At 40.4% G+C, this 13330-nt stretch overlaps 1 protein-coding gene across 1 annotated transcript in view; it reads right to left on the bottom strand.

The window, feature by feature from the left end:
* The window catches only part of LOC139764711 (AMP deaminase 2-like), a 181726-nt gene that overhangs the window by 9043 nt on the left and 159353 nt on the right, over positions 1 to 13330 (bottom strand). The window contains exon 10 of the mRNA XM_071691598.1: positions 11345 to 11445. Within this exon, the coding sequence (XP_071547699.1) occupies positions 11345 to 11445 (101 nt within the window). The remainder of the gene's footprint in view (positions 1 to 11344; positions 11446 to 13330) is intronic.

Here is a 13330-nt window from a genome sequence, read left to right as displayed (position 1 = left end):
AGACATCATGCACCCCTGCCGCAAACCTACATTCACTGAGAACCAATCACTTTCCTCTCTTCCTACACGTACACATGCCTTACATCCTCGATAAAAACTTTTCACTGCTTCTAACAACTTGCCTACCACACCATATATTCTTAATACCTTCCACAGAGCATCTCTATCAACTCTATCATATGCCTTCTCCAGATCCATAAATGCTACATACAAATCAATTTGCTTTTCTAAGTATTTCTCACATACATTCTTCAAAGCAAACACCTGATCCACACATCCTCTACCACTTCTGAAACCACACTGCTCTTCCCCAATCTGATGCTCTGTACATGCCTTCACCCTCTCAATCAATACCCTCCCATATAATTTACCAGGAATACTCAACAAACTTATACCTCTGTAATTTGAGCACTCACTCTTATCCCCTTTGCCTTTGTACAATGGCACTATGCACGCATTCTGCCAATTCTCAGGCACCTCACCATGAGTCATACATACATTAAATAACCTTACCAACCAGTCAACAATACAGTCACCCCCTTTTTTAATAAATTCCACTGCAATACCATCCAAACCTGCTGCCTTGCCGGCTTTCATCTTCCGCAAAGCTTTTACTACCTCTTCTCTGTTTACCAAATCATTTTCCCTAACCCTCTCACTTTGCACACCACCTCAACCAAAACACCCTATATCTGCCACTCTATCATCAAACACATTCAACAAACCTTCAAAATACTCACTCCATCTCCTTCTCACATCCCTACTACTTGTTATCACCTCCCCATTTGCGCCCTTCACTGAAGTTCCCATTTACTCCCTTGTCTTACGCACTTTATTTACCTCCTTCCAGAACATTTTTTTATTCTCCCTAAAATTTAGTACTCTCTCACCCCAACTCTCATTTGCCCTCTTTTTCACCTCTTGCACCTTTCTCTTGACCTCCTGTCTCTTTCTTTTATACATCTCCCACTCAATTGCATTTTTTCCCTGCAAAAATTGTCCAAATGCTAGGGAAGGAGTAGCAGTACTCCTGAAACAGGAGTTGTGGGAGTATGTGATAGAATGTAAGAAAGTAAATTCTCGATTAATATGGGTAAAACTGAAAGTTGATGGAGAGAGATGGGTATTTATTGGTGCATATGCACCTGGGCATGAGAAGAAAGATCATGAGAGGCAAGTGTTTTGGGAGCAGCTGAATGAGTGTGTTAGTGGTTTTGATGCACGAAACCGGGTTATAGTGATGGGTGATTTGAATGCAAAGGTGAGTAATGTGGCAGTTGAGGGAATAATTGGTATACATGGGGTGTTCAGTGTTGTAAATGGAAATGGTGAAGAGCTTGTATATTTATGTGCTGAAAAAGGACTGGTGATTGGGAATTCCTCGTTTAAAAATCGAGATATACATAAGTATATGTATGTAAGTAGGAGAGATGGCCAGAGAGCGTTATTGGATTACGTGTTAATTGACAGGCGCGCAAAAGAGAGTTTGGATGTTAATGTGCTGAGAGGTGCAACTGGAGGGATGTCTGATCATTATCTTGTGGAGGCTAAGGTGAAGATTTCTATGGGTTTTCAGAACAGAAGAGTGAATGTTGGGGTGAAGAGGGTGGTGAGAGTAAGTGAGCTTGGGAAGGAGACTTGTGTGAGGAAGTACCACGAGAGACTGAGTACAGAATGGAAAAAGGTGAGAACAATGGAAGTAAGGGGAGTGGGGGAGGAATGGGATGTATTTAGGGAATCAGTGATGGATTGCGCAAAAGATGCTTGTGGCATGAGAAGAGTGGGAGGTGGGTTGATTAGAAAGGGTAGTGAGTGGTGGGATGAAGAAGTAAGATTATTAGTGAAAGAGAAGAGAGAGGCATTTGGACGATTTTTGCAGGGAAAAAATGCAATTGAGTGGGAGATGTATAAAAGAAAGAGACAGGAGGTCAAGAGAAAGGTGCAAGAGGTGAAAAAGAGGGCAAATGAGAGTTGGGGTGAGAGAGTATCATTAAATTTTAGGGAGAATAAAAAGATGTTCTGGAAGGAGGTAAATAAAGTGCATAAGACAAGGGAGCAAATGGGAACTTCAGTGAAGGGCGCAAATGGGGAGGTGATAACAAGTAGTGGGGATATGAGAAGGAGATGGAGTGAGTATTTTGAAGGTTTGTTGAATGTGTTTGATGATAGAGTGGCAGATATAGGGTGTCTTGGTCGAGGTGGTGTGCAAAGTGAGAGGGATAGGGAAAATGATTTGGTAAACAGAGAAGAGGTAGTAAAAGCTTTGTGGAAGATGAAAGCCGGCAAGGCATCGGGTTTGGATGGTATTGCAGTGGAATTTATTAAAAAAGGGGGTGACTGTATTATTGACTGGTTGGTAGGGATATCTAATGTATGTATGACTCATGGTGAGGTGCCTGAGGATTGGCGGAATGCGTGCATAGTGCCATTGTACAAAGGCAAAGGGGATAAGAGTGAGTGCTCAAATTACAGAGGTATAAGTTTGTTGAGTATTCCTGGGAAATTATATGGGAGGGTATTGATTGAGAGGGTGAAGGCATGTACAGAGCATCAGATTGGGGAAGAGCAGTGTGGTTTCAGAAGTGATAGAGGATGTGTGGATCAGGTGTTTGCTTTGAAGAATGTATGTGAGAAATACTTAGAAAAGCAAATGGATTTGTATGTAGCATTTATGGATCTGGAGAAGGCATATGATAGAGTTGATAGAGATGCTCTGTGGAAGGTATTAAGAATATATGGTGTGGGAGGCAAGTTGTTAGAAGCAGTGAAAAGATATTATCGAGGATGTATGGCATGTGTACGTGTAGGAAGAGAGGAAAGTGATTGGTTCTCAGTGAATGTAGGCTTGCGGCAGGGGTGTGTGATGTCTCCATGGTTGTTTAATTTGTTTATGGATGGGGTTGTTGGGGAGGTAAATGCAAGAGTTTTGGAAAGAGGGGCAAGTATGAAGTCTGTTGGGGATGAGAGAGCTTGGGAAGTGAGTCAGTTGTTGTTCGCTGATGATACAGCGCTGGTGGCTGATTCATGTGAGAAACTGCAGAAGCTGGTGACTGAGTTTGGTAAAGTGTGTGAAAGAAGAAAGTTAAGAGTAAATGTGAATAAGAGCAAGGTTATTAGTTACAGTAGGGTTGAGGGTCAAGTCAATTGGGAGGTAAGTTTGAATGGAGAAAAACTGGAGGAAGTAAAGTGTTTTAGATATCTGGGAGTGGATCTGGCAGCGGATGGAACCATGGAAGCGGAAGTGGATCATAGGGTGGGGGAGGGAGCGAAAATCCTGGGAGCCTTGAACAATGTGTGGAAGTCGAGAACATTATCTCGGAATGCAAAAATGGGTATGTTTGAGGGAATAGTGGTTCCAACAATGTTGTATGGTTGCGAGGCGTGGGCTATGGATAGAGTTGTGCGCAGGAGGATGGATGTGCTGGAAATGAGATGTTTGAGGACAATGTGTGGTGTGAGGTGGTTTGATCGAGTAAGTAACGTAAGGGTAAGAGAGATGAGTGGAAATAAAAAGAGTGTGGTTGAGAGAGCAGAAGAGGGTGTTTTGAAATGGTTTGGGCACATGGAAAGAATGAGTGAGGAAAGATTGACCAAGAGGATATATGTGTCGGAGGTGGAGGGAACAAGGAGAAGTGGGAGACCAAATTGGAGGTGGAAATATGGAGTGAAAAAGATTTTGTGTGATCGGGGCCTGAACATGCAGGAGGGTGAAAGGAGGGCAAGGAATAGAGTAAATTGGAGCGATGTGGTATACCGGGGTTGACGTGCTGTCAGTGGATTGAATCAAGGCATGTGAAGTGTCTGGGGTAAACCATGGAAAGCTGTGTAGGTATGTATATTTGCGTGTGTGGACGTATGTATATACATGTGTATGGGGGGGTTGGGCCATTTCTTTCGTCTGTTTCCTTGCGCTATCTCACAAACGCGGGAGACAGCGACAAAGTATAATAAAAATAAAAAAATAATATATATATATATATATATATATATATATATATATATATATATATATATATATATATATATATATATATATATTATTATTTTTCATTATTTTGCTTTGTCCCTCTCTCCCACATTTGCGAAGTAGCGCAAGGAAACAGACGAAAGAAATGGCCCAACCCACCCCCAAACACATGCATATACATACACGTCCACACATGCAAATATACATACCCATACATCTCAATGTACACATATATATATACACACACAGACACATACATATATGCACATGCATACAATTCACACCGTCTGCCTTTATTCATTCCCATCGCCACCTCGCCACACATGGAATACCATCCCCCTCCCCCCTCATGTGTGCGAGGTGGCACTAGGAAAAGACAACAAAGGCCCCATTTGTTCACACTGAGTCTCTAGCTGTCATGCAATAATGCCCGAAACCACAGCTTCCTTTCCACATCCAGGCCCCACAGAATTTTCCATGGTTTACCCCAGATGCTTCACATGCCCTAATTCAATCCATTGACAGCACGTCTACCCTGGTATACCACATCGATCCAATTCACTCTATTCCTTGCCCGCCTTTCACCCTCCTGCATGTTCAGTCCCCGATCACTCAAAATCACCTTCACTCCATCTTTCCACCTCCAATTTGGTCTCCCACTTCTCCTCGTTCCCTCCACCTCTGACACATATATCCTCTTGGTCAATCTTTCCTCACTCATTCTCTCCATGTGTCCAAACCATTTCAAAACACCCTCTTCCGCTCTCTCAACCACGCTCTTTTTAGTTCCACACATCTCTCTTAGCCTATTATTACTTACTCGATCAAACCACCTCACACCACATATTGTCCTCAAACATCTCATTTCCAGCACATCCATCCTCCTGCGCACAAGTCTATCCATAGCCCACCCCTCGCAACCATACAACATTGTTGGAACCACTATTCCTTCAAACATACCCATTTTTGCTTTCCAAGATAATGTTCTCGACTTCCACACATTCTTCAAGGCTCCCAGAATTTTCGCTCCCTCCCCCACCCTATGATTCACTTCCGCTTCCATGGTTCCATCCGCTGCCAGATCCACTCCCAGATATCTAAAACACTTTACTTCCTCCAGTTTTTCTCCATTCAAACTTACCTCCCAATTGACTTGACCCTAAACCCTACTGTAACTAATGACCTTGCTCTTATTCACATTTACTCTTAACTTTCTTCTTTCACACACTTTACCAAACTCAGTCACCAGCTTCTGCAGTTTCTCACATGAATCAGCCACCAGCGCTGTATCATCAGTGAACAACAACTGACTCACTTCCCAAGCTCTCTCATCCACAACAGACTTCATACTTGCCCTTCTTTCCAAAACTCTTGCATTCACCTCCCTAACAACCCCATCCATAAACAAATTAAACAACCATGGAGACATCATGCACCCCTGCCGCAAACCTACATTCACTGAGAACCAATCACTTTCCTCTCTTCCTACACGTACACATGCCTTACATCCTCGATAAAAACTTTTCACTGCTTCTAACAACTTGCCTACCACACCATATATTCTTAATACCTTCCACAGAGCATCTCTATCAACTCTATCATATGCCTTCTCCAGATCCATAAATGCTACATACAAATCAATTTGCTTTTCTAAGTATTTCTCACATACATTCTTCAAAGCAAACACCTGATCCACACATCCTCTACCACTTCTGAAACCACACTGCTCTTCCCCAATCTGATGCTCTGTACATGCCTTCACCCTCTCAATCAATACCCTCCCATATAATTTACCAGGAATACTCAACAAACTTATACCTCTGTAATTTGAGCACTCACTCTTATCCCCTTTGCCTTTGTACAATGGCACTATGCACGCATTCTGCCAATTCTCAGGCACCTCACCATGAGTCATACATACATTAAATAACCTTACCAACCAGTCAACAATACAGTCACCCCCTTTTTTAATAAATTCCACTCCAATACCATCCAAACCTGCTGCCTTGCCGGCTTTCATCTTCCGCAAAGCTTTTACTACCTCTTCTCTGTTTACCAAATCATTTTCCCTAACCCTCTCACTTTGCACACCACCTCAACCAAAACACCCTATATCTGCCACTCTATCATCAAACACATTCAACAAACCTTCAAAATACTCACTCCATCTCCTTCTCACATCCCTACTACTTGTTATCACCTCCCCATTTGCGCCCTTCACTGAAGTTCCCATTTACTCCCTTGTCTTACGCACTTTATTTACCTCCTTCCAGAACATTTTTTTATTCTCCCTAAAATTTAGTACTCTCTCACCCCAACTCTCATTTGCCCTCTTTTTCACCTCTTGCACCTTTCTCTTGACCTCCTGTCTCTTTCTTTTATACATCTCCCACTCAATTGCATTTTTTCCCTGCAAAAATTGTCCAAATGCCTCTCTCTTCTCTTTCACTAATAATCTTACTTCCTCATCCCACCACTCACTACCCTTTCTAATCAACCCACCTCCCACTCTTCTCATGCCACAAGCATCTTTTGTGCAATCCATCACTGATTCCCTATATATATATATATATATATATATATATATATATATATATATATATATATATATATATATATATATATATATACACATGCCAGTAAAGAGGGATTCAAAAGAGTGTTTCTCAAAAACGACAGACGGAGGGATGTGAATGAGACAACCAAGGAGAACCACCAAAAGGCAAAACTTCCACCTCTATTTCAAGGAAGCCAGAACTAGCTGGAAGCAAAAGCCTTGGGCTAAAGGTTCTGTATAAAAATGCATATGGCCTGATGGCAAATGAAAAGAGCTACAATTTAGAGATCATTTATGAAAGTGCAACCCAAGCATTGTGGGAGTGGTGGAGGTGAAACTAATAAATGAAATTAACTTCAACCAAGTCTGTCCAGAAGGGTACACAACAGCAAGGAGATTAAAGAGAAAATACAGAAAGGGGGAATAGCCCTCTTGATAAGGGAATCCATTAACTTCCAGAAAATATCAGTGGATGGTGCCTTAACACAATGCACAATGGAGAAGATTATTGTGGGTAGGAACTATATCCTGATATTTTTAATTTCAAATAATCTAAACAACTACAACCATGGAAAACAGGTTCATACAGAGAAAAATGAAGTATCAATAAGGGTGTTGATGGCAGCAACAAGACAATACCTCCTAGGAAATGATAAATTACTGATGATAGAGGATTTCAATTACAGGTAAATAAGCTGGGAGAACTTAGATTCCCATGGAGCTGCTGAGTCATGGAGACACAAATTTCTCAAAAATATACCAAGCTTCCTGCATCAACATGTGACAGAGTTTAAGAGGGTGAAGGCCACTATACCATAATGAGCAAGCATAGGTGAAACAACAATGAATCAAAGCTGATACAAGAAGTTTTCTAGTTTTCATATTGAAATTGTGTGTGTTCCTGGAGAGAAATTTGAATTTGTCTGAACTTTCAGGAAGCAATTCAAACGATATACTCACACAAATAATGAGGGGTCTGATGTTATGCTTAAACAGGTTACATATGACTTTGAAAAAGTTTCATTTCCATCATGTGATTATTCAATCGTTGCTTTGAGGAACAAAATGGACTCAGTTTCACCAACATGCAATGGTAACTCATTCACAGTGAATTACTCATTCCTTGATTCCATCTTGGTACTTAAGGTCTCCTTTATCACTGATAATTCTTTCCTGACACTGACAATACTGTCATGTGTAAACCATCATGCAGTAAAGTCACTGCCACCATCATGATGTTAACAAATTCCAGAAAAGGAAAAAGCCCAAGTATGGAATGTTAAAGAACTCCACACATTTTACATTTAGCATTAGAAAGCATACCATGTATATCTATGACCTATGGCCAGCCAGTCAGATATGACTGACACCAAATTACAGAATTTTCATAAAGACAAATGTAGACAAATGTCTAATTCATAAATTAAGATACAGTGATTTACTACATCAAAAGCTTTTTGTATACCTAACATAACCATAACCATATCATTATCTTGATCACATTCAAGTCTGATATAATCTGAGAGGTGTGGAACTTGTATATCAGCAGAAAATGACAATCTAAATCCAAACTGAAACTCATACAAGAGGATGAGTTTGACAAGAAATTAATTCGACTCTTCATAAAAAAAACACATTCCAAACCTAGCATTCTGCATCTGTTTTTCACCTCCAATCCTTCATGCTGCAGCTACACAATCTCACCCTCAAATAATTCATCTGACCATACTCTCATAAATGTATCTATTTTAACAGCACCTTCCTCTCCAGAAGCCCCTTCTAAATGTAAATATTAGCATCGCAACAAAGACTAAAATAACTGACAAAAAATTTTATTCTGACTATCCTTAGGTAAATCATTGTCTTGTATGTGGTGATACTTCTATCTTTGCCAAAGGCATAGAAGAGGTTGTTGTTGTGAGAATGGAAGCATATTGGGCTTGGAAAAACTCCTTCTGACTTCCATTCACCATCTATTACTGCTCCTAATCACTGCAAGTATGTTATCCATGAGGCAAAGTGTGATAACCTCTCCTTTTCATCCAATGATAGTTGGGCAAAGCATTCCTTCATCAAAGTGAACTGAAAAACCTCTCCTTTTCATCTACTAACAGGTCTTCCTGGTCTTCAGCTAAGGGCACTGCTAACAACTTCTGCCACTCCACCTTTCCTTTACTCTGCTCACACAGTACTATATATGTCTCTCTCATAGACAAAGCAAATCTGGTACTCATTTTCCCCCTAACTATCCCTTGGATGGCTCTAACATTCCTTCATCCCCTGATGCTCCTCCTATTATCTATCCTAAGCCCCTCCCTGTCATCTCTTGTCAAGACTGTCCAAATAGTGCTTCTCTCCCTGGACACAAGCAAGACTTTTGGTCTTGATGAAATACTACTGAGCTTGCAACTGTGCCTGCTCATCTGTTTTGTTTCTTTTTAAAAACCAGAACTTTTCCTTCTTGGAAGCATGCATTGGTACATCCCATCCCTACGAAGAGTGACCAGTCTAACCCCTCTAACTATAGTCCTGGTGTTTTAACAACCACTATTTCCAAAGTCTTTGAATCTCCTCTCAACTATTATACCTTTAGACATCTTGAATCTCACAGTCCCCTCTCTGATCACCAGTATGGTTTCCATAAGGTGACATCCACAATTGACATTCTTTCCTATCTTAGTAATGTTTTATCATCACCGTGTAGCTGCCCTTGATACATGCAGAGCTTTTGACAACCACCTCACAACACATACTGTCCTCAAACATTTAATTTCCAACACATCAACCCTCCTGTAGACAGCCTTATCTATAGACCATGCCTCACATCCATATAATATAGGTGGGACTTGTATATCTTCAAACAAACCAATTTTTGCCCTCCCAGATAGCCTTCTCTCTTTCCAAACTTTCTCCAGTGTTCTGCAAACCATCAACTCCTCACCCACTCTGTAACTCACTTCCACTTCAGTGGTTCCATTCTCTGCCACATCTATTTCCAGATATCTAAAACACTTCACTTCTTCCAAGTTTTCTCCATTCAAACTCACACCTCAACATTCAAACTCACACCTCAACTAACCTGTCTGTCAACCCTGTTAAACCTAATAACCTTGCTCTTATTCACATCTATACTCTCCTCATGTATCCTACCATATCATTATTAGGATAGTTGGGATAAGGTACTATAGGAACACGCATTTATCCCTACATCCATCCATATGCAATAAGTCAGGGATAAGAATTTATCTTGTCATACTCTTAATACAAAGGACAAGACTTCATCATGAACTACTGGATACACTAGTGCTAATGCTTACCACTTCAATGGCATTGTGGTAGAATCCTGCTTTCAAGGGGCCCTCAGTCTTGCTAGATTGGCCTGCTATCACCAAAAAGTCAACCATTACAGTATATCATCAGTACGTATACTTGCTGAGGCATTGAGACTTTTCAGAAACAAAGCTGGCTAGTACTTTATACTCTTATATCCCCAAACAATGACTCAGGAAGTGAGTTTTGGTAAACAAGATCCTTATGGTACACCAGGAATACCTGCCAGACAGGAAGTGCTTGAGTTGATCAAAAACAAATTCTTAAGATGGTCAAGATACAGCTATGGTGAACCAAAGTTAAATAGCTTAAGTCCACTAAACCTTTTTTGCTAGCTGGACCTTAAAACCCTTTGACTTGGTTCCTGCTCTGCAAACTGCACTCATATCTCAAGGGAAAACTATATAATCTCATTAGACAAAAGAAATCCAGAAGTTACAATACATAAACTCAACCAAAAAAAGCTCCTCTATATAAATACCTTCTTTTCTTTATATAACTGCTTTGTCCTGCTAAGGGGATAGGTTGTTGCTACCAAGCAGGGACATCTGATCCACCACTGTCCTATTGTGTAATGATGGCTGAGGTATGGGACATCCAAATGGCAGGCCAAATGATTCCAACCTGCCCATCAAGACTTAGTAGGTGATCTTTGTCTACAATATTCTCCAATCATTTCTAACCCTGTGAGAAAAACTTAAAGTATGCTCATCATTTCTAACCCTGCGAAGAATAACTTTCTATGAAAACATAATAGCTCCCTTCCCCTAGGACTGAACTGGAGCTTCTTGTCTACCGAAATGCTTATCAGTGTCAAGCACTCAGAGAAACACAGGAACACGGGAAGACTTGACTGACTGCCACCTGACCCTTACTATCACAACACCATGGTTTGGATCAATGTCATCAATGTGGATCATCATTCTAGTCCCTAATTCTGTGTATTCCCCATAAGGGACCTATACAATAAAAACCTCAGATGGGAAAAAGAAAACCAACTCAGGTTCCAATCAAAACTCGGAGGGGGGAAGGAAGAGTAACCATCACAGAAAACAGTAGCATTTACCATACATATTTCTAAACAGAACAAAAAATTCAAAATAATTCACCAAATAAATGCACACTATAATCCTAGCAACTCGCAGAAGGATCGTTATCCTTGGTAGGATGGAAGAAGTTTGCCAAAAAGGGCAAGTTGACATTCCAACACATTCGAGGACCCAAAGAATCATGAGGTGATCAGTGAGTCAGCTGGTGGCACAATGAAAACATCATCATCAAGTGGAGGTTACTGATTGGCAAAGAGATACCCAGACTCAGCTACAGGCCTTAACTAGTGAAAGGTGGTTAGCACAAAGTGAGAGACATAAGCAACACCAGAAGGTAGAAGTTAGAGGGTTTCAATTCCCATGGATGTCAGAGAATCTCACAGCTCATGGGAAGATCAACCTTGAAGAGTAGTTTACTTGAACATCAGAGGAAAGCAGTACCTGGAAAACCCCATCAAGCATACGGATATTATATCCACAGTTTTCAGGAACATCAGTTTTCCAGGGGCTCACTTCTTTACGTGGTGGGTGAATGGGGTGGTCTGAAAAACAGAAAAGTCTTTATTGAATATCTAAGAAAGCAAATCCGAAACAGCAGATTAATCTTCAATGACTTCGAGTAGTATATACTTGGGAAAGTACATTAGTTTTCTGTAACTATAAGTATTGTGCCAACCAATCTAAAATCATGTCATCATATCTGATCTCATTTGATTAAGTATAAAATATAGTCTGAAAGAGTAAAAGCAAAAATACAGCACAAAACTTTTAAAACAATATCATCAGCATTTAATTACATCTTTTAGTTGTTTTCATCATTATCCTTCATTTCTTTTTCTGTTGAATTAATCTATACACTAAGTATGAAAGCATGGAAAAGCTGTTGTGTGCCTGACAACTGTATAAAGATAGTACCTGTTTTATGGTAGAAAGGCAAAGTTTATGTGCCTGACAACTATATGAAGATAGTAATAGCTCTATGGTAGAAAGGCAAAGGTTGTGTGCCTGACAACTGTATAAAGATAGTAACTGTTCTATGGTAGAAAGGCAAAGGTTGTGTGCCTGACAACTATATGAAGATATAATTGCTCTATGGTAGAAAGGCAAAGGTTGTGTGCCTGACAACTGTATAAAGATAGTAACTGTTCTATGGTAGAAAGGCAAAGGTTGTGTGCCTGACAACTATATGAAGATATAATTGCTCTATGGTAGAAAGGCAAAAGTTGTGTGCCTGACAACTGTATAAAGATAGTAACTGTTCTATGGTAGAAAGGCAAAGGTTGTGTGCCTGACAACTATATGAAGATATAATTACTCTATGGTAGAAAGGCAAAGGTTATGTGCCTGACAACTATATAAAGATAGTAACTGTTCCATGGTAGAAAGGCAAAGGTTGTATGCCTGACAAATGGATGAAGGCAATAATTGTTTCAATCTAGAGAGGCAAAGTTTGTATGCCTCAAACTTAGATGAAGACAGCAATTGTTCCAATATAGAGAGGTATAAACTTATTGAGTGTACCTGTTAAGTTGTGTTGGAGTGTGGTGATTGAAAGGGTGGAGGCATATGCAGAGCATCAGATTGGGAAGAAACAATGAGGTTTCAGGAGTGGTAGAGGATGTGCAAATCAGGTGTTTGTTCAAAGAATATATGAGTGAGAGAGAAACAGAAGAATCTGTATGTGGCATTTAAAAATCTGGAGAAGGCATTTGACAGGGTAGGATACAGATGTCTTGTGGAAGGTCTTACAAATATCTGCGGTGAGAGGAAAGCTATTAGAGGCAGTGAGTTTTCATCAAGTGTAAAGCATGTGTGTATGCAAGTAGGGAGGAGGGTGAATGGTTCTAGTTGAAGGTGGGTCTGTGGCAGGGTTGGGAGATGTCACCATGGTTGTTTAATTTGCTTATGGATAACATGGTGAGGGGAAGGCATGCAAAGTCTTAGAGAAAGGAGTGAGTATGCATTCTCCAGAGGGGGTATTGGATGTGAGTCAGTTGTTATTTGATAATGACACAGCACTGGTGGCAGATTCAAGTGAGTAACTGCAAAAGTTGGTGACAGTTTCGGAGAGTGTGTGAAAGGAGGAAGATGAGAGTAAATGTGAAAAAAAAGCAAGCGTATTTGGCTTAGTAGGACAGAGGTTCAGGTTAGCTGAGGTGTGAGTCTGAATAGAGAGAAAACTTTGAGGAAGGGAAGCATTTTAGATATCTGGAAGTGGACATGGCAGCAAATGAAACCAAGGAAGCAAAAGTGACTCTTAAGTTGGATTCAAGGTTGAAGGTTGTAGGGGCAGTGAGGAATATGTGGAAAGAGAGGACAATATCTGGGAGGGCAAAAATGGGTATGTTTGAAGGTGTAGTAATCCCAACATTGTTGTAATGATGTGAGATGGAGTGAAAATTATTTTGAGTGGGTGAGGCCTGAACA

The sequence above is a fragment of the Panulirus ornatus genome, chromosome 50, assembly GCF_036320965.1.
Source record: "Panulirus ornatus isolate Po-2019 chromosome 50, ASM3632096v1, whole genome shotgun sequence".
NCBI classification, from domain to species: domain Eukaryota; kingdom Metazoa; phylum Arthropoda; class Malacostraca; order Decapoda; family Palinuridae; genus Panulirus; species Panulirus ornatus.
This window is presented reverse-complemented; position numbering and strand designations above follow the sequence as displayed.